At 40.1% G+C, this 22,860-nt stretch overlaps 1 protein-coding gene across 2 annotated transcripts in view; it reads left to right on the top strand.

The window, feature by feature from the left end:
* IDH1 (isocitrate dehydrogenase (NADP(+)) 1) overlaps window positions 1-22,860 on the top strand; it is a 385,831-nt gene that overhangs the window by 5,331 nt on the left and 357,640 nt on the right. For both annotated transcript variants that reach the window (XM_044075944.1, XM_044075943.1), the window contains exon 2: window positions 4,074-4,196. In XM_044075944.1, the coding sequence (XP_043931879.1) occupies window positions 4,075-4,196 (122 nt within the window). In that variant the 5' untranslated portion in view covers window position 4,074. The remainder of the gene's footprint in view (window positions 1-4,073; window positions 4,197-22,860) is intronic.

Below are 22,860 nucleotides of genomic sequence, written 5' to 3'. Positions count from 1 at the left end.
CTAGGGGCTGCTTACCAACTGTTAGTGTGGCACTTTTTGGCATTTTTTTTTTTACACCAGCTATGATACGTTTAAGCTCATTTTTGAATGCCTGTAAGTCAGAGGTGGGTTTGACAATGACTTCCAGCTTACAGTCATCTGCAAACTTTAACCAGAGATCCTCTTTTGATAAATGTAGATTTGAGAAGGAAATCCTGAGTAACAGAGGTTCTAGCACAGATCCCTGATTAAAAGTATACTGGTCAATTTTACTTATCTGCATCAGTATCTGTGAAACTGAATCTGTACACTAGTAAATTGTATTGCACTTGTAGGAGTAGAGTAAAAACATGCAAAAAAGTTTATCAGCCCATATGTAATATCCTTATCTAAGATATATTTTGCCTGTATGGGAAGCAGAACAAGGAAGAAATGATCCTTTTAAGCAGAAAATTGCCGTTGCACAATGTACTGTTGCTCAGTTGTCTCTGATGCCAGTGTCATGGCTCAGTGTACTGTCTGTACCATTATTCTCCTCCTCATGGTGTAAGATTTTCATTTGTTACTTGATGCTTTTCTTCCCTAGGGGATTATTAAGTAGGGTGATCACTGCTTCCATTCAACTATTGATCAAAGTCTGCTGTAGAATTCAAGTCAACAGTGCTGCAGGCAAAAATGTAGTCATTTCTCCGCTGACCTGTGCTTTTATTTATTTATTTATTTCATTTGTTTACCGGAAAGTCCACTGGGCATAAAAGAGCCCCTTTTCGGTGAAGGCCCAAGGAGAAAAGCTCCAACAAGAACATAGATACAGAAAAAATATAAACATTAATTGCTGCAGAAGTAGAAATAATGTTACAGATAGTAATATATACATAAAAGCAGGAATCTAGTTTGTTTGATCGCAGTAATATATACAGAAAATATACATTAAAGCAGAATTCAATGAATTCAGTCGGAGAGGTATAAACAGAGATATATTAGTCAGTATTATTGTACCAGTATTAACAAGTGAAAATACTTTATATATTTATTTTTATCATCAGTCATCAGTAACAAAAAACATAGGAGTTTAGTAATCATATAAGGAGTGTGAAGAGGTTAGGTTAAATAGTAGGAACATAGCCAGGAAGAGTTGAGATGATTTTTCAGTATTTGTATGAGGTGGCGATGCTGCCTGTGTTTCTTGCAGCAGGTGAGTTCCACATTTACCAATGAATGTATATAGCTCTGTCCTTTCCCTAAGTATGACAGTCATGATGGAATAATATAGCAGTTGCTTGTTATGCATCTATCTTGTAGTGGGTAGGATTTTTTGTCTGTGTTACTGTATATAGTATTAAGGTTTAAGGTATGATGCAGTCCTGGAGGCAGAACTATTTTATTTTCCACAGAGACCATCATGGTCTTTGTAAATGACAGGAAACAGTAGAATCTTCTTCTTCTTCTTCTTCTTCTTCTTCTTCTTCTTCTTCTTCCTGCTCCCATCAGGGGTTGCCACAGCAGATCAACTGTTTCCATTTCTTCCTGTCTGCTGTATCTTGCTCTGTTCACACCAACCACCTGCATGTCCTCTCTCACCACATCCATAAACCTTATCTTAGGCCTTCTTCTTTTCCTGTTACCTGGTAGCTTCATCCTTAGCATCTTTTTCCCAATATACACTGCATCACTCCTCAGCACATGTCCAAACCAACGTAATCTTCCCTCTCTGGTTTTGTCTCCAAACCTTCCAACCTGGGCTGACCCTCTAATATACTTATTCCTAATCCTGTCTATCCTCGTCGCACCCAGTGCAAATCTTAAACATCTTCAACTCTGCCACATCAAGCTCTGACTCCTGCCTTTTTGTCAATGCCACTGTCTCCAACCAATATAACATAGCTGGTCTCACTACCCTCTTGTAGACCTTCCCTTTCACTTTTACTGGTACTCATCTGTCACAAATTGCTCCTGACACTCTTCTCTACCAACTCCATCCTGCCTGTACTCTCTTCTTCACCTCTCTTCCACACTCACCATTACTCTGAACTGTTGATCCCAAGTATTTAAACTCATCCACCTTTGCCACCTCTACTCCCTGCATCCTCACCATTCCTCTATCCTCCCTCTCCTTCACACACATATATTCTGTCTTAGTCCTGCTGACCTTCATTCCTCTTCTCTCTAGAGCATATCTCCACTTCTCCAGGGTCTCCTTCACCTGTTCCCTACTCTCACTACAGATCACAATGTCATCTGCAAACATCGTAGTCCACGGGGACTCCTGTCTGATCTCGTCTGTCAACTTGTCCATCACCTTTACAAATAAGAAAGGGCTCAGAGCTGAACCTTGATGTAATCCCACCTCCACCTTAAACGCATCCGTCACTTCCACTGCAGACCTCACCGCTGTCACACTACCCTCGTACATATCCTGCACCACTCTTACATACTTCTCTGACACTCCCGACTTCCTCATACAATACCACATCTCCTCTCTAGGCACCCTGTCATATGCTTTCTCTAAATGCACAAAGACACAATGCAACTCCTTCTGACATTCTCTGTACTTCTCCATCAACACTGTCAAAGCAAACATCGTATCTGTAGTGCTCTTTCCTGGCATGAAACCATACTGCTGATCACTAATCATCACCTCCCTTCTTAACCTAGCTTCCACTACTCTTTCCCATAACTTCATGCTGTGACTGATCAATTTAATCCCTCTGTAGTTACCACAGCTCTGCACATCACCCTTATTTTTAAAAATCGGTACCAAAACACTTTTTCTCCATTCCTCAGGCATCCTCTCACTTTCCAAGATTTCATTAAACAATCTAGTTAAAAACTCCACTGCCATTTCACCTAAACACCTCCATGCTTCCACAGGTATGTCATCTGGACCAACAGCCTTTCCGTTCTTCATCCTTACATCCATATTTCTCAATCCACCCCCATTTTGAATTATATTTTTGCTATGTCCCGTATAAAGTTTTTTTCTGGTAAATCACCAGTGATTTATAGTCTGTCAATAATAAGACATAACATTTTCATACTTTTTATTTGATTTGATTGAAAGTGCATGTTGATGCAAAAATTGTTACTCCCTTTTAATACACTTAATTTCTAAAAAAGTTCCTACTTTAATGGGTGTGGGGGGGTTTGAAGCTCTTAATCCGTTGGTTTGTTCAGAATTTTTTAGCAAATAAATTGAGAGGTCATCAGAATTTGTTTAATTGTGCTGCCATAACAGTTGTCAACATGTGTGTCCCAACTCACTGTCTTACTTTCAAGGTGGAAACTGTGGAATCAGATTTATCCTGCTATTTTCCATTATGTGCAGTTTGCAAAGCTTGCGAGTGTTCATTTCTTCAGCTATGCTATTTCCAGCTATAGCAGATGGGTGACACAGAGGCACATGGTTTTGCTGCCTTGCAACACTTGGTTCTTCAATTTACTTCTTAGTTGAGGTGTAGTCTTTGTGCAGTCTGCATATCCTCCGTATGTCCCCATGGGGTTTTGACAGGCAGTTGTATTTCTTCTTGCATTCCAATCCCAAAGACATGCTTTAGGTGAATTAGGCAGCTTTAAATTGTTCATAGACTGTGTCATTTCAGAAAGTTTGATTCTGCACTGTAAAATGGCTTGGCATCCCAATCTGGATTAACTGGTATGCTTTGCACCCATTTAAAAAGGATCTGGAACGCATCCCACTATTACCTTGCAAAGAATTCTGCAAGTAACTAAACAATGAATATAGTGATGCATTTTTATTGTATACAATTTGTATCAAGTTAAAACGCCAAGGGCTACTTGTGACTTAATTATACATTCAAATGCTTAATGCATAAACTTTTATTCTGTGAATAACTTTCCTTATTTTAAATGTTTCCATATTATATTATCGCAGTTGTGACGTCTATGTAATTATACTGACCAGAAGTCTTTTTACTGTAGACTGCAACTGGGCAGAATGTCAAGTCTCTTAGAAACTTGTGAGATCAGTAAAGTTCTTTGTAGTCTGAGCCATGTACTTTTACTGTAGAGTTGGCATAACGATTAAATATTGGTTGTAATATTCTGATAAAATGTCTGCAATATCCGACCAACAGAATGGCGAAAAAGATCAGAGGTGGACCTGTGGTGGAAATGCAGGGTGATGAGATGACTCGAGTGATCTGGGAGGTTATCAAGGAAAAGCTGATCTGTCCTTATGTGGAGCTGGATTTGCACAGGTAATGAAGTTTAGTTTGTGATAAAGCCTCTGCTGTTACTATATGCTGATGCATTGGTAAAGCTGAAGACTGTAGACAAAATTATTAGTTTCATATTTTTTGTCATTTTAAATTGTATATTTAATCATTTTGAAAATGCAATATACTGTGTAGTAGCATTATATTAAATGATAGAAATGATGTGACAAGACCTTGTCAAAACGACTCCTTATTGAAATGTCAGCACTTGAAATAACGAGTTTTGAAAAAGCTGAAAAAAAGCCAAACGTCTAGAGAAGAGCGAATCTCAAAATTGCAAATCTCCTTAGAACTTCTTTTTGTGTTTGTGGAGGGGGGAGGGGTGATGTCCCCCCTGCACCCCTCCCACATGGAGAGCAATCCCCACACACACCCTGAACTTGTATATACCAACTCAAAAAATCACCATAGCTTGTAGAAAAGGGAATATTCCTAGAAATGGCATCTTGGATGTAGTATATGTCTACTAAGTCCGTTCTTTCATCCATTCAGTGTCTGCTTTTCAGGGCTAGATCTAGCAGTTCTAATATTTCAGATAGTTGACTATTAAAACACCTGGGACCTGACTGAGGAAAGCTTACACAGGGGTCATCATGGCTAGGTGTAAGTTAAAGAGAGAAGATAACAGTTTATTAAAAAGGTTGCTGGAGATAAGTATCTGACTACTGTGCCTTGCAGTGGGTGTAATCATTGCAGTGAGTTTCAAGAGTAGGCAGCCCACTCAGAGTTGTGAGTAGACATCACTGTAACAATCCTTCACTGTGTGGTAGGTATGTAAACAAGATTTGCATGCTATTGCTGTAGCAGCCCTTTGTAGCTGTAGCTGATATTGAACCTTAAGCAGTGTTTTATGTATATTTCAGTTTGCTTTTTGCAGATCTGACCCCATCCTGAGCTTTTGCAGGATTCATTCCCCTAGTGTAATATCAGCCTCTTGTTACACTGCTTAGTGCTCATTGAGTGAGGAGTTGAGTTCGCCGAGTTAATTTATGAATGACAACACTTCTCTGTATCAAGGTTTACTGCCTATCATTTCTTCATAGCTTTTGGTAAATCAGGGAGTTATTCACATCATTTGTTAGAAACACCATTATCTTGCTTCAGATTACCCATGACTTCATGTGACCAGACAACATACCAGGTTGCAATCTCATCAGTGCCAATGAGCATGTGAATTTAGCTAAGCTAGGATTTCATGGCAGACATTCAGCAGACTATCCATTAAAGGAATATGGGGAATAATAATCCATATTGATAGAGTGGCTCCAATAGTGATGGGGGGGATTCATGCTAGATTTGTGGTACTAAGGGGTTATTGGCAGATAAGTATAATCTCACTGGGATGTATTGTATTCTACCTATAACCATTGTTCAGGAGCTTATGAGAACTTCAGGAGAAATAATCAATTTTCAGTGGGGAATATTTGTGAAGGAACTGAACATTGTAATAGTGAAGCTATACTGGGGGACCTAGAAGGGAAACTGTAGCATATCACTGGAGGATACATATTTAATTAAAAGCTTTGACATGCATCCAGTAACTATCTCAAATCATGCAGCAATACAAAAATATGAAAGCTGCATAGTAAATATTGTGAATGTGATTTGAGTAACAGTTGCTTTTTACCCTAGACAACTGCTTGTCTACAATTGGATAGGTTTACCATTACACTAAAAGAGTCTATCGTCTGTTAGAAATGGAGTATGACTATAGCATTTTACATGCTGTGTATGGAACAGAGAACAGTATCACTGTTAAAAATGAATACTGGAGGAATGTTTATCACATGGAGCAAGTGAAAGTAGCTTAAAGAGACCAATTTACTTATGGAAGTCCAATGATTCCCTACATTAGCTAATGGCCATCAGCTTTTGAATGAATGCAAGATTGACCTCTACTAAAAATTTGGTTCATATTTCAGAAAGTGCTGTAGAAACAGGCGATGCTGGGGTTACTACAAATGTTTGCTCAGTTCATTATCAGACAAATGCAACAAGTGCTTGATATGTGGTACCTTAGAGAATGCATTTCTAGTAAGTTACTTGCATAGTCATTGTGGTGGCAGCCTTAACTTATCTTTTGCTTCATTGTTTAATCTTCCAGGTGCACGGAGTGAGAATTAATCAAGACAAAACATGTGCTGTGTATTGTATGCCATTTTATAGTTTGTGTGTTGGGGGGTGGTGCTAGCTGGAACAAAGTTAAATGGTACTACTTGTAGCTCTAATTAATGCTACTGGTCCAGCTACTGGTCCTCTTGAAGTCCCCAGATGAGCAGGCATCTTGGGATATTTATATTTGAAGATGAAAGTAGGCCATGCATCTTGGAGATCTTTTAAGTACCCATTGGCTATGAAGTAACGGCTATTACTTGCTGGTGGCTAGACAAGACCCATGCTTTTGAAAATAAAGCCAGCAATTGCTGCTTAACTTTCCTGACTGCTGCAGGAAAGCATTTCAAACCGTTGCACCTGCTGAACAGTAATGTCAGTGGTACTTGCTGATTCATACATTAACAACCCTAGGAAGAGTGTGCCCCACCCCGGCCAATATTTACAGTTGCTATGCAAGTGATTATCTTCTTTAATCCAGGAATGGCAGATAAGTGTGTATCCCATCCAGGTCTTGGTCTGTGCTGTTACCTATAATTAAGTTATGCTGTTGATCAGTGTATCTGGATCCCCAAGCAGTGGCCACACTCTAAACAGTATGCAGGTTACATATACATATCATGCAGTGCACTTATCACTAGTTGTCAATGCTGCTACAAGTCTGCAAGGCTGCTTACTGCAGTTTTGAAGTACTGTTGCACCCATTTGTCTGACACCAGATATTGTACTACCCAAACTGCCCATTTCATTGGACATTTTAATGTAGTTCTATCATAGTTTGTGACAATTTTGTCTTACACCCATTCTGTTTTATAGCCACCTGTCTTGACTGCCTTGTCTATCGCCCAAGACACTTGCAGTGCTAATATGATTAACTACCTTAGTTGAGATGTTGGTGTGTGCGTTTGAGAAACTTGTTGTAAAAAATACATTGTGGTGGTGGTGAGGGTAGCCACTTAATGCATTTTGGATTTGCTTGGAGATATACATTTGTCTTTACACATGCATTCTGTTATGTGGCTGGGGACCCGCAAACTGAGAAGAATGCAGTAGAAGCAGAATAAATAACTTATTGTAACTATCAGGCAAGACTAAAATGGCAATTTACTGAACAGATAATCATTTAGTTCACATGATGCATTTTTATTTCATTTTAATAATAGTTGCATTGAGGTGTGTTTTTGTATTTTGTTGACCCAATTTATCCAAATGAGTATAATATTGAAAACTTGGGAACAATTTTTAAAAGCTCACTTCTAGTTGAGTAAATCCTATACAATTAAACCTCAAAGTCCTTTAAACAAGCAAATTTGTTCTGTGTTGTCTTCCCCCGAGTGCAGATGAGTGTGGTAGGGCTTTTTAGAAGTAATGGTCTAGTAGTCAGAAGATGCTGACTTCATGGATGACGTGTGTCAGGAGACCAATGAATGAGGAAAGAATGCTGGTGTGTCATTTCCTGTAAACCGCCTTTAAAAAAAAAAAAAAACTACTGCTTTGTGACTGTACAGTTGACTGTAGAGTTCAAGGTGCATTCATAATCTTCAAGAGTGGAAGACTGAAATTAGGTAAAAGGTCATGGATACACTTTCATTTGTGGAGTGTAAAGAGTGCCCGTTTATAAATTAACAAGACTTTTTTTTTTGACAAGATATTTAATTTCAGGAACAGATGGTTTCATTTGTAATACAGTTCTTTTGTGCAGCAGATTTTTGTTTTTTCTTTTTCTGAATTTTTTTTTTAACTTCTGAATAAGGGCACATCTGACTTAAGAGTTTTCTTATGAGTGCAGCCATTCATGAACTTGCAGTTGCTGTCCTCCTCAGACAAATCCATGAATGTTCAGCATTTTAAAATAACTTTAGTATTTTCTCCATAATTTTTGTAGTTAATTCTGTTGACTTGCCCATCTGCTTTGCGGAACATGCCATTTTACCAGGCTAATGTGGTTCTTTACCAGAGTGGAAAACACTCCTGCATGAACCTGTTACATGTTCCACTCAAGTAATGGGAATACACCTCCAGCTAAGTCTGGTTATGCCATTGGTATACAGGATGAGCGGCAAGCTACAGAAAAGCTATGAATAGAATTATGACGATATGGTTTAAAATGCCTAATCTGGGTATTTTTCTGCCTGAGGGCAGCTACTGTGGTATGCGAGTAGTAGTTGTCCCTGCATTCTGGAATATCACTGTGTTCTGGTTATAAAGGTAGCTTCAGTGGCTCAGTGAGCTTTCCAGAACTGTCACTATTGACATTTCTACACTGGCCTTCAAAAATCAAATCAAGATCATCAAAAGACAACCCTTCTTGGTCAGCTTGGTAGCTTACAGGGCTAAGGTCCTGATTATGTCCCAGGTGACCAAACTTCATGTAGCAGCTCTGACCCTGAAGAAGCTGGCAATGGTATATGTGTGTGGAGCATCTGTCACCTTCTGAAGAATGGACTACACTTTGTCTTTGAGGAAAATCGTGACAGCTGTGCTTTGTATTAGTGACTTGTCGTGGCACAGATAGGGGCAGCATGTGTGAAAGGACATATGCACTCCCTGATGGAAGCAAGATTAGGATCATAGGATAAATAAGGATTCTGGCTCCCCACCGTGGATAACTACACCACTCCTAGCTCCCAAGTCTCACTGCTAAATTTATGAACAGGCTTTTTCTGCTGTCCTTGGGGAGTGAATGGATTAATTGTTGGTCTGAGAAAAGGTTATTGAGAAGCAGACAAAATAAAGGAGATTTTAGTACTTTATATGGACTTCTTATTTTTAGATATATTGTATAACTAATGCTGATGATTTTTCATGTGGATGAAGTTCATTCTTTTAATGGACTACCTGTTATTTAACAGCTCCCAATTTATTGGGAATCTCCTTAAATATTCACATAGCACCCAGTGTGAGGTGCATAGGGGAAAGACCCATGCTGCAGTTTCTGCTGCACTTGTTTGATTAGCTACTTTGTGGATATATGAGCAGCTACTTTGTGGATATATGACCAGTAAGTGGAGGAGAGAGTTGAGCTGTTAAATCTTCAGCTTTGTGTGGCATGACCATGGATTTTTATACTGCATTATAATCTCATGGTAGAGTTTGGAGGGATTGCAGCAAATGGGTAACTACTTTGTATAGCTGCAGACAGATATCTGCAACAAAGAATGTAATCACTTCCTGCAATGACATCATACATGGCATATCTTTATTGGAATAAAAGGGCATTTTAGACTGAAGTGGATGGAGAAGGGTTGGTTCATACTAAACTTTTTCTTGTCTTTCTTCAAACCTGCCAACCATCAGCTTCCTGAGCATTTAAAGGCATTTATCCTGGGATCTGCTGGATTTTCTGCTTTACATTTGTATCCTTCTAGCCCTCATTGATCTAAGATTGCTGTCCTCTGTGCTTCACCAAAGCAGGGAATGGAACACTGCACCCATTTCGAAAGACTGAACAACCTCCATCTCGTCCAGGATGGGTAAGCCAGAAAGCCACATATTCACATCCTCAATGGCTAAGACCTCTAGTGCCTGGGTTGTTGGGTAATCCCAAGTCGGGATTTTATCCTTCTGTGACATGGACCCATTTAGACCATTTAAGAAATCTAAGCACAAATGAGAGAAAATTTAATAGAGATGTACAGTATACAGGCAATACAGACCAAGAAAAATTATGTTTAGTAAGCCAGAGGGATAGCAGACATTGCTTTTTAGACAGAAATTAAGAAAATGAATAAACTAAGCAATATCTGCCGCTTAATAGGCTGATGTACTGGCTGCATAAACTTTGGTAAACAACAGAAGGTGTTGTAATATACTAGATCTGGTTTTATTCTGTTTAGATACAATAGAAAGGAGAAGAGAGTGCTGCAGTTTATATTCCAGAACTTCCCTACCATAAGCATAGTGGTGTAGAAGTATGCTTAGCTATCTCACAGCATTTGGTTCTCTGGCTTGTTTTACTGACTAGGGTGCCTTTTCTTTCTAGCCAGCACTCTCTGATATAGGTTTTCACTGGAATATTTGGTTTCACCATGCTTCCCAAGAGCATGCAGATAAGTAAATTCACAAATTTCTAAATTGCTGTATGTTTAGTATACATTTCTTTTGAGTGTGTGTATCTGAAAAAAAAAACAAGGTGTTGGAAATGTTGGAACCTCATTAAATGAGGTGGGTGAGGTAGATGGGAAGGGGTGGTTGCAGACCATGCAAATCTTGGTGAAGTAATTATCATGTTAAGGGAAGAGGCGTTACGAGTAAGAACAGTCAAATCTGATATGGGAATAAAAGATGAAAAAAATTTTTACATATCTGATGGAGAAAGTGCCAGAGAATAAGTTTGGAAATCTTCACACTATTAATCAGCATTGGCTTGGAGCTGAAGGATCTTGTCCGTCACCATGTACACAGTGTTTTGTCTAATTACTAAGTTTGGATAATGATGTTTTATGGCCATATACCTGGATTATAGTAAATCCTATCCTATGCAGGATAATTTAGTGGAGTTGTACATAAAATGGCTATAGAGACGTGAGGATTGGTTAAGTGGAAGAATGCAGAAGATCATTGAGTGAGGCTATTTTTACAAGGCAGATGGTGAATAGTGGTGTGCCATAGTGTTCATTTTTTGAGACCTGCCCTTCAATTTTTTTATGTTGGATTATATTCTCTATACCAAGAATATTTATTTGCTTATCGTATTAAGGGATAGCTGTGGAAGATGGAGCAAATCTGAACTTTGGGTTAGAATATTTAATGGTATTGGGGAAAGCTGGTAAGTTAAAATTTACTGAAATGCAGAGTTTTAGTTTTAGTTCTTATATTCCGGGTATTGCTTATAGGTTGATTATTTTCTCACCTGACTTAAACATCTGTGAATCATAAGGAGAAGAGAGGAAATGTTCAGGATCGCAGATTCCAGAGGCAAGGAGTAGTCCTATTGTTCTTACAGTTGGTAAGACCACAGCTAGAGTAATATATTCAGTTCTGTAGATAAGAGAGGAAAGTTCCCAAATGATAAAAAGAATGGAAAATGGTTTATGATGAGAACTGGAAGGGAAGGGCTAGGGTTGTTCAACTGGAAAAAAAGGGGGATATACAGGAGATGCCTTAGAATGGGGCAAAATATTCAATTTGAAAGATCATTTAATGTAGCATACATTTTTTAAACCACTTTGCTCTGGAAAAGTTTGCAGTGGTAGCTTCTTGAGCAGGGTAGACCAAACTTCCCACCCACACAAAAGTATCGTATCTTGTGGGATTTTCAGAACTGGGAGAAATAAACCTTACGACAATCCCTGTGTTTGCTTTGAGATTTTTTTACAATTGGGTTTTAGTTGGTATACCTCAAAAGAAGGTGCCTGGAGGTCATAGTCAGTGCCCAAACACCCTAGCTGACTCTTCTCCACACAAAGGAGCAATGATCGTAACGTTAGAACATCCAGAGTAAGGAGCTCCGCAATCTGAGAGAAGTATGTGTAGCTACCCTGTGAATGAGCCTCATTTTTGTTTCTTCTGTCCATGATGATGATCTCTTGCCTTCAGCCACTACCTAGATCTCAGCAACATAAGTGAGGATAAGGAAGAAGATTCTCTAATCTGAGAACTTCTCTCAGCCTATGGCCACAATCTGGAATGGTGCCTTAAATACTGATGTTGCTCCTCCACCCATCTGCTGGTCTGGCTCTCATTCTTCTTCACCTTTATTCTTGAAAAAGGCCCCAGCATACTTGGAATTCTTTCACCTGATTGTGTCTGCTTTCCAGTCACCTGCATTCTTCCAGGAGAGGACAATAATCTGTAATTGGGGGGGGGGGTGATTTTTATCGCAACCACATTACAGCCAGCAGTGAATTACTCCAGTGGATGCTGGGATTAGAGACTTGAGGCGAAGAGAAAGGAATCCTCTGGAAACGGCAAAGCTGTAACCCTCTTACCCGCAAAGAGAATACTCTGCAGAGTTTAGCTGCTGCACCCTGATATCCTGTCCATGAACATCACAATCTGGAGAGGAAATGAGACATAACTCTTATTGGAGTCTTGTGCCCTCCTTGAGCATAATGGAATTAATGCAGGGAAATGGAGACCACACCCAGTCTTCAGGGAGAGAAGCCAAATAGCACATGGCAGCAGCCTGGAGAGTCTCTACTTCTGTACCACTTATCATGAGATGTTAGAGTCCAGTCACCTGCCTTCCCCATGTCCACAAACACACAAAGGCAGTGCTAGCAAATGTGTATATCTCCTCAAATATTTGCCGAAGGACTAAGGTTTGATCTATGGCTACTGTAGAAGCTGTATTGCTTCTCTGGCAGAGGCTATTCTCTTGAATTGTTTCATTTCCAGCATTTTGCTCTAGGCTTTCTCAGGGAAGCTGAAGCATGATTCCTTGTTTTTTGGAACCCATTCTCCTTATCCCCTTTTCTTTGATAATGGGAACCACTACCCCAGACTCAGTCCAGAAGTATTTTACTAGCCTTCTTAGGAAACCTAGAAAATGTATGTTAAACACAACACTGAAATGGTATCCAGCACCTTCATCTTGGTCAGGATCTCCTCTGCTCTTGCATCCTTGCCACATTGCAAATGCAAAGTCACTGCAGGAACTTCCTGTAGTAGGATGGATACTGACCACTCAGAAGTCATGTGTCCCCCCAACCCAGATTCAGGTTTTCTTGGTGGTCTTCCATCTTTTGGGAGAGTCTCAAGTAGAGATCTGTTTTCACCTCTGCTGGGATCAGCCTAAGTGAGCAGTGTTGCCTCCTCCAGTGTCTCAGGATGGTTTGCCAAAACCAGTTTTATTCCTTCCATAGGCTTTCTGCATGGCCTCTCCCATGTCCAGGTCTTCACTTCATCTTCTATGGCTTCTGCCTTCTTGGTTTGGCAGCACCTTTAGTGATGCATGAGTAAGTGGAGGGAGCAGTTGCTAGATAGCAACATTAATCAGACTGGATGACCAGTTTCTTCTGCTTGTTTCCGTTTTGTAATGGAGGAGTTTGTAGTTGGGGTTATTCATAGGTAGGTACTAGGCTATTGGCCCTAGGGCCTATATAAGCCTAGCCGAAGGTACCCTGGCTTTTGCCACCCAAGAAAATTATTTTCCTGTGCCACTGTCGAGCAGAGCCACAGAGGTGATCCCGGGGTGAATTTCCTATCTCCCATCCAATCATCAAGATTTTTTTTGAAGAGTGCTAATGAGGAGCTTTGTTTGATATAGATAGTTTGTTCCAGAGTATGGGAAGTCTCTGGGACAGGAATCTATCCCTCCAGCATATTCTGTTTATTATGCTGATGAGGTTTAGGTCCCTAGAGCATGTAGCTCGCAGGGATTGGGATTTTAAGTGGAGCATGTCTAAAAGCTCTGGGTTTGACATAGCTTTGTGTGTTAGGCAGATATCGCCTCTGGGTAGGCGATATGCAACGGATTACAGCTGCAGTTTTTTGAGACGGTCTGCATAGGGCATGTCTTTGAGGCCGGTAACCTCTTTGTGAGGTATTTCTGTGGCCTTTCCAGTTGTTGTAGATGTCTTGTGAGGTACATACCAAAAGGGGCATTGTACTCTCTATAATGGGTCTAATGAGTGACGAGTAGAGGGGAACAATGACCTCTTTATTTATTTATTTATTTTTTTTTCCTGGATGAGAAACCTTTTGTGATGAGGTGTGCCATGTAGAAGAATTTCCGGACTATTGTGGCGATGTGATTATCAAAGGAGAGACTACTGTCCACCTGTGTCCCAAGGTCTATTATCACACTTTCGGTGTTAAGTAGACTACCACCTATGTGGTAATTCATGGGTATTGATTTTTTACCAAAAGGGATGACAGTGCACTTTTTGGCATTGAGCTTGAGGCCATGACTTTGACACCAGGCATCTGTCTCAGCGAGGCCCTTTTGTAAGATGTCCACATCTTTTGGAGTTTTGATTATGACTCCTAGTTTGCAGTCATCTGTGAACTTCATTAGCCAAAGACCTTCTGTGTTGGCCTGTACTTCAGAGAAGTAGATACCAAATGGGAGAGGACCCAAGACTGAATCCTGTGGTACTCCACTTGTCACTGGTCTTAAGTTGGATTTAGAGTCTGCTACTTTCACAGTGAGTTCTGTCAGTGAGCCAGTTGGCAACCCATCTTGTGACATAGGGATTTATACCTAGTTTAGTAAGTTTATCTAATTCCAGAGTGGGGGATGGTGTTGAAAGCCTTGGCGAGATCTAGATAAGCTGTGTGAACCACCTTACCCTCATCTACGGCTTTGGTGACTGCTTCAAAGAAGTCTATCATGTTTAGGAGACATGATTTGCCTTTTACAAACTCGAACTGGGTGGGGTCCTGAGTTTGGAGATTACCAATGTCATTGTTTATAAGTTCCATGATGATACTTTCCATAGCCTTGCAGACCAGGCTCGTTAGGTTATTATTGAAAGAGATTGTTCTGAAATGCTGCTTTGAGAGGTTCCGGCATCAAGCCTTTGCCTGCTAGAGAAAACTGTTCTAGCTGGGTAATGCATTGACCTTTGTATCTGAGGTCATTGGCAAGGAACAAAGAAACAAATCTGAATGTTGTGTTAGTAATACTGTTTTTTTTTCCCTGTTTTGTGAGCCCTTCTTTCAGACCATGCTAACAGACTGGCTTCTAGTTACTGGTGTAATTTGGTGTAGAACCTGGTATTTATGCAGCTGAGCCTCCCAATACAAAGGCAGTGGTCCTTCAGCAGCTGAGACACTACTTGATTTTGGGTCATTTGGGTTGCATTAATTGAGTTCTCCCTGTCTGCCACAAAGCTTGGGCAGCAGTTTTGGAGTTTTATTTTGATGTGATAGATGTGTGTGTGTGTGCGTCTGTCTGTGTCTGGATTGCCTTATTTCATTTTGACCTGTAAAGAAGTATGCTTGTGGAATATCTACAGCCCCTAAAAAGTCATTCAGAACTGATAGAGATTGTATAAATTAAAATGCTTTTCCCCAAAATTATACTGTGTGCAGTAAAGAAAATATGCAAGGCCAAACAGCAGTTTTCAGAATAATATGGCTTGCTTTGCAAGAACAGTTAAGTGATGACCTTTTATTAAAATGATTTCTTGTAAATGTTCAGCTTAGATATTAATAACATATAGCTGTGGGCTTACTGTAAATGGCATCCTGTTATAGAAAAAAAGGAAGTTGATCAACAGGGACTTTCTGTGAGCTTTCAGATGCAGAAATAAATTAAATAAAATACAGACATTTCAAGTGAAGCAAAGATAACATGGAGAGACTTTTTGTGAAGTCTTCAGGTACAGCAAGGAGGAAAATAACCAAAGAAGGACATAAAACAAAAATATGTCTCATTTCAACAGAAACTGTCCATGCTAGAAATAACCAATGGACTTTTTCATGATACAAACAGAAATTAAGTCACAAGGACATTAAAAATAACATTGACATTTAAGAGGATATAAACTGGACAGTATTTTCACTCTTTAGTGACGTCTTTGACTAAGTGTGCATCAGTCATTACTTCGTGTCTATCTGTGTTATAATAGAATTGAAATAACTCTGACAGTATTAACTGACAAGAATTTGTACTAATAGAAGTAAATCGTAACGGATACAGTAGTACGGTGTCTGTCTGGTCACTGATTTTAATATTTTACAAGAACATTTTTCATTGTGTTGAGAGACTGTATGATTGGAATACTGGATGCCAGTTGCCAAGGAGACTTAAATCAGTGAAAGCATTCTGCAGGGTGGTGGAAATGTTTAGTAAACCAAAAAAGTGCAAGAAATAAATTTCATGAACATAAGATTACAAAAAAAAAAATAAAGTCAGAGCCAAGTGCCCTTTAGATGTTTCAGGAGAAAAGCAGGAAAAACCCTGGTGAATCATTATTAAACCACTTTTTCCCATTTTCTACATGTGGTTAGGGTGTCTCATCAACTATCACAATCTCACTCCATTTAGTGCCATTCTCCTACTTTACTGCCTATCAACCATCTCTTTTTTTCACACAATCCCATCCATCTCTTTGCTGGATGCCCTCATTTTACTCTTGCCTGTTCCTGTCTATCTGTCTCAGATCTTCACCAGATTGTCCTCTATTTTCATGCACATGTGCCCAAATTACTGTAATCTGTTCCCTTTGACTTCTCTGCAGATGGAGATACTAGGGCTTCTGATCTGGCCTCCTATTTTTTTTTTTTGCCTGTCCCACAGTGTGCACCCTAATGGCTTCCTCAACTGCTCTGCCTTCACTTTCCAAGTTTCTGTACCTAAAGTAGAACTGGGTTCAACACTGGCGTGTACATCTTACTTTTCAGCTTCTTTGACATTCTTCTGTTACACACTACCACTGACATACTCTGCCTGTTTGCTGCAGAAACCTCTGATTTCTAGCTTTGACCTTCTTCTCTTTCAGACTTCCCTTCTCAAACACCCCTCACAGATACTTGAAGTTGTTAATTTGTTCCATTATTTTCCCTTCTATCTCTGTTCTCAGCTTCTTTTGATTTCCTGCTTTTGCTGCCATTACAATACTTCTCTATACTACTTGAATGCAAGATGCACACCAAAATAATCCCCCAAAAATGTTGGGGCGCTATTAACTCCTAAAACAAGGCCATTCCTCAACTCCACCTCCCACAACAAATACTAAAGATAGTTTAGCTACCCAGTTTAATTCACCAACTTCATACTTTCTCTAGTAAGAAAATAACAACAATACTCCACTAATAATTTCTCCAGGAACAGAAGCTACTTTATTTCTCTCTAAAACCTATCCAAACTTACAACAAAGAAACAGCTAAATAAACTGAAGCCCACATCCCTAGCTGTTGATCAGCTATCAATGGAATATGTTAAACTAGCAGTCCATGCCATATCGGTCTCTCTTGATAAAGAGCTCAGTCTCGGAGCAGTATGTTCCCAAGCTCTGGAAAATTTCTTGCATAATCCCTCTACACAAAGGTGGTTCCTCAACAGAACTCTCCAACTATAGACAGGTGACATCTTATCACCCTTTTCCTAAAATTCTGGAAAAAAAGATGTATCCACTCACAACTTTTGGACCATCTATTGTCTAACAACCTGCTAACCATCTCTCAACATGTTTTTTCACCTAAGCACAGCACCACAACTGCCCTCATGAGTTTCGCAATCACAATAAACCCACTCAAAAATTATGGACAATTTGTTTCCTCCATCTTTCTAGATATGTCCAGAGCATTAAGTACTGTATCCTACCAAAAGCTCCTCCATGACCTCTCATCCTTTAACCTGTCACAAACAGCCCTCTCCTGGTTTCTCAACTATTTTTCTGACTGCCAACAAGCTGTGAGGTGGCAGAATGACCTCTCCTTCTTGTTACCCATCACACTTGGTCTCCCACAAAGTTCAAATCTAGGTCCATTCCTCTTTACTATCTTTACCAACAAACAGCACACCACAGTGCACCTTGCAACTATCATCCAATACACTGATGACTGCACTCTCATCTGTGCCATGCCTTCTGTTCCACAACTCCAAGAAGTTGCCCAACATCCTTCTCAACCATTAAATCCTACCTCTCCAACTATCAACTTTATTCTAAATCCAAACAAAACCAAATTAACGCTCTTCTTCAATAACGAGTCCAAGGACCACATTCTCCTCTTTAGTATCTTTTATCTTCATAAACCTTAAAAAATCTCACCTAAGTAGACTAGAGGCCTGTTACCTGAAAATCTCCAAATTTGCCACATACCTACCACACAGATCGTGTCACTGTACTGTTCTCCACAAACTAAAATTGCTAGAATTTATCCAACCTCTTATCCCTTAACCAACTTAAAATCGCCCATACCATCATCTACCAGCCTGACAGCTGCCCGGCTCTCCAAAACTTTGTACAAACCCACTCCAGTAACAGAACCCTAAAATCTTCCAATAAATTGTTTCTAAATCTAATAACAGTTTTGGAGATTCTCTTCACTCAAACTATATCTCTAAGACATGGATTTCCATCCCTCAACACATTAACACCAGTGACTCGTTCATATTTAAACACTTACTCAAGATTTACTTCAATGATAACTGTCTCTGCTCATGCACATCCCCAGGCTGACAGTCGCATTACTACTATTAATTTTCCTCTCCTCTAACATTTTCTCCTCCTTTCAATTTGCTCTCTGAACTCTCCCATTTTCTACTCGCCCACTTCTTTTCTACCTACCTTCTAACTATGACTATACTCCTGTTCATGTGTCTCACTGAACATTGTTCCATACATGTTCTAGAAGGTGTAGTTGCTTACTTTTTATATAATGTATACTTACTTTATGGAGTTTTTAGGTCCAGGGGTGTCACTGTAATTGGCCGTTTTTGTACCCGTAGTACTTGTCACTCGTCTTGTGTGGCTAGTTAAGATGAAGAGGCTTGGGTCTTCGTTTACATACTTTATAAACACATCAGGATTGATAGCTGCAACATAAATATAAATGAACTGACTGACTACTACACATACATACGTACATGCTTACACCTCTGCAGCTCTCTACAAAATGGCGGTCTTGCTTGCATGTGCTCAGTATTTTATATACACGTGCTAGCTCACTGGAAAGCTTCTTAAGGTACATAAACATTCTGATCTACAGTACTGTTTTCTAAACCTCTGTATGTACTTTGTTAAATAATTGTATTTTTGTATTGTATTCTATAAATTTATTATGATGTTTTTGGAGTTCTTTGTTAAATAATGTTGTAATTGTACTCTGAACTTTTCTCTCTGGGCCTCTACTGAAAATGGGCTTCCAGTCCAGCCGGGCCTCCTTGATAAACAAATGCTAAATAAATTTCATCCTTTGTGCCTTCAGCTTAGCATTCCTTTTTTTTGCTGAAGTTCATGTTCAGTCTACCTATAATACCACATCATCTGCATACAGCAATTTTGTTGATCTGTCTCATCCATCTGGTTTGCAAATGTAGTCCATCACCAGCATGAACACTACTGGGCTCAGAGCTGAATCCTGATGTGCACCAACTCCAACTGGGCATCCCTTTTGGGAGTCAACACTATTAATATTTCTCATTGGGTCCTTGCATATAGCTTTCACTAATTCTGTCAACGTTTCTGGGACTAAGAAGCATTGCAGGGCTGCCTAAATCTGCTTTCTTAGGACTTTGCTATGTGGTTTCTCAGGTCTAGGAATGGCTGGATAGACTCTTTCCTCATCTATAATGTCTTCTCAACTTCAGATATTAAGTCGGATGTACTGCATCCTGATGTGACTCCAATCTACTGATTTCCTATCTTTTTTTCTATTTATTCTTTTATTAATCACCCTGTCTCCAGAACTGTCATTTAGTGTGATAGGAGTGTGAAACTTCTCTGCTGCCCACAGTTGTGAATGACCATTTTGTTCTTCTACACATTGGCACTAGGATTCATATTTTCCAGTCTTCTGGAATATGCCTTTGTCTCCATACTGCGATGAGTACCTCTGGAGACCTTTCTCCCCTGATTTGCCCAATATCTTGATCATGTCTGAGCTTGTTGTTTTCCCTGATTTTCCTTTTCCTTAGTGCTGCTGTTACTTTTTCTAAGACTCTTTTTTTTTTTTTTTTTTTTTTTTTTTTTTTCATCATAGGCTTGTCTGGGGCAGTACAGCTTCTGTGGGGTTTTCATTCAAAAGCTGCTAAAAGTACTGCTTTCATCAGCCTTTGACCTGTGGACTGGTGAACAGGTTGTTGCTGGCATCTCTTATAAAAGGTGTCTACTTCTGCTTTTATTGCTATTACAGTTGCTTTCATGGGCTCTTAATTAGCCAACCAGTATTCCTTCTTGGCCTGATCCATCTTTTCTATCTTCCACATTTTCCTGCACTTCATTCTTTTGTTTTCCTGTATTAATGCATTCCAGCACTAGATTTCCTTACTTTACTTCCATACCTGGCTCAGCCACATATTTGTTCTATAGTCCTACACATGCAGTTTTGAGGAACTGCCATTCTTCTTAATCTCCACCTATTTTCTCTTCTTCCTGAGGTGATAATGCCGTGTGCATTTCCTTGAACTTTTTTTTTTTTTTTTACTTTCTGTCCAGTCAACTTCCAGGTCTTCAGCCTAGTCTGTGGCCTTGGAGCCTTCTCTAACCACAGTTGCAGTCGATTGTCACAGCCAGTGGTTTACACTGTGGACCAGCTGTTGAACTTGGGATGATTTTGTAATTGCTGAGTCTACCACAATTTCCTTTCCTTCCTAGGAGGACGTCTACCTGAGTTGCCCGTCATTCACTCTTGTATGTGATCTTCTGACTGTCTTGCTAAACCATGTGCTGCCACCATCAAGCCATTTGCCAGACAGAAATCTAGAGTGGCTTCTCCTTTATACTTGTTGCCCCACCCATGTGAACCCAGGTTGTCTTTGCATCCTGTCCTGTCTATTCCAATATGTCCATCCAAGTACCCCATTATCAACACCAAATAACGATGTCCTGTTTTATATAGTAGTTCTTGCAACTGCTGCCAGGACACAGTCTCTTCCTTGCTATCGCCACCCTGGTATGGGGCATAGGTTGAGATTATGAGCAGTACACTTTTGTTACAGTGGAGTCTGATTGCCATGAGTCAGTAATTCTGATGGTATCCCTCATTGTTTTCTGAAACCTCTCCCTCACTACAATTCCAAGACCATTTCTGATCTGTCCTACCCCTGAGTAGTAGTGGTGCCGTGTGCAAAAAGGGATAATTTTGCACACTAACCCTATTAGTATGCACACAGCACCACAAGGCTATTACTCTCTGACCAAATTATCTTGTGTAACTGCAATTGTAATGTTAATGAAAATGCACACGGCACCTTGACTGTTCACACTTTACTATTGGAAAGAAACTGTTGTTAATATAAATGGACTGCTAGAACTAATACATTTAAACAAAGTGAAAATGGTTGCTCACAGTTATGAAACATGTCAGACGTCTTGGTAATAAATAAGATGAAAGCACTAAAGTACTAAAGAGTTGTTGGTGTGATTTACTATTCTTTGAATGCTGTTATTGTCACCAAGTTCATTTCATAGTTAAAATTTCTTCTCTTCATTCGTTTTTTGAGTGTGGTTAAGTTTAGTTGCAAATATTTTACTCCATGTGACAGTATGGCAGGAAACATAGCACCCAACTCGGGCTCTAGTAGCCAACTGAAGATCGAAGCAACCAGGAACAGGACACCAACTGATCCAACAACAGTTTTTACAAAATTATCGGAAGGAATCAGTTTGGCACAGGATCTCTTCGAGGACATAAACAGCAGACCTTTTACACCTACAAATGAAAGGATCAGCAGGGACCACACTGAACCCCTGGACCACTCTGGACCCAGGGCCACAGTTAACAAAAGAACAGGGACAGAAATAAGGACCACACAGGCTCTAGACCTGCTACTAATCCAGACTGAAAGTAATCCCTTTCATTGCCTGGTCCAGAATACAACAGTACAAACTAAGTACAGTCAAAGCAGGGGGGTCTCGCAGAGCGCCAGGTCTCTGATTACCAGATTCGAGAGACTGATTAAAACCTACAAAAATCTGGAGCATGACGACTTCTATCTGAAAAGGTGTTTAGAGCTGGATATAGTCCCACAGGGTCTCTGATGTGACAAATTTCCTAATAGGACCACTCCAAACTCTCAGCTTTACAAAGAACTGGTCAAAATATAAAATTACTCTGTGCTAGCAGCTATCAAAGCCCTCATCCAAAGCAATGCTGAGGGTATGGCCACCTACAAGTCTCAAATAGATGATCTGCAAACATGCATCCTGCAGGATCCCACATTTAATGACTTCGCGGAAATGTGGGACAGTGTACTGCACAAAATTACTAGGTATGTGGTTGACACTGAACGCAAGAAAGGCTAATTGCTTAGGGACATTAAACAATATGAGGAAGGAAAAGCATACCCGATCAGGCCCACACGCGGCGAAGGCTAGACAGATATCCCACAACCAACCCATTGTCCACAACTGACCTAAGGCCTATGATAGAATTACTAGAACCCACAAATGGACCCAACACACCTGAGGTGGATAGACACCTCCTCACATCCAGCCCACTAGCAGGGAGTAGTTCCCAGATGAGGGTACATACTCCTCCTAGGGGACAGCCAAGACCACAAACGCCACTCCAGAATCAGCTGACATAGGGAGATCCAGACACCCAGTGAACGTGACCACCATGACAACAACAATACAAACCGTAGGACACCAGACCGTGCAATCAAACGAGGGGTTTATCAGACCCCACCAATGAACGAACAATCCTCCAACAACAACACAAGTGGCAACAACAATGTGTTTTTTTTTTTTTATCTTCAGCAGGATTCCACCAGAAGCAGGACTTGCACCAGGTTCAGACCTGGGGTAATGAACGCAACAGGAATCACAACACCAACAATACTGAAAGAAGGAGGGGGAACAACAATCGCAGGGGAAGAAGGAGAGGGGAACTGGGTACAGTGGTAGTATTACTGGGATGGACCACCTTGATCACCCTCCCCATTCACTGATACCAGCACCTGATAGCACCGACTGGA

The sequence above is a fragment of the Protopterus annectens genome, chromosome 6.part1 (assembly GCF_019279795.1).
Source record: "Protopterus annectens isolate FY-2018-M chromosome 6.part1, PAN1.0, whole genome shotgun sequence".
Lineage (NCBI taxonomy): Eukaryota > Metazoa > Chordata > Ceratodontiformes > Protopteridae > Protopterus > Protopterus annectens.
This window is presented reverse-complemented; position numbering and strand designations above follow the sequence as displayed.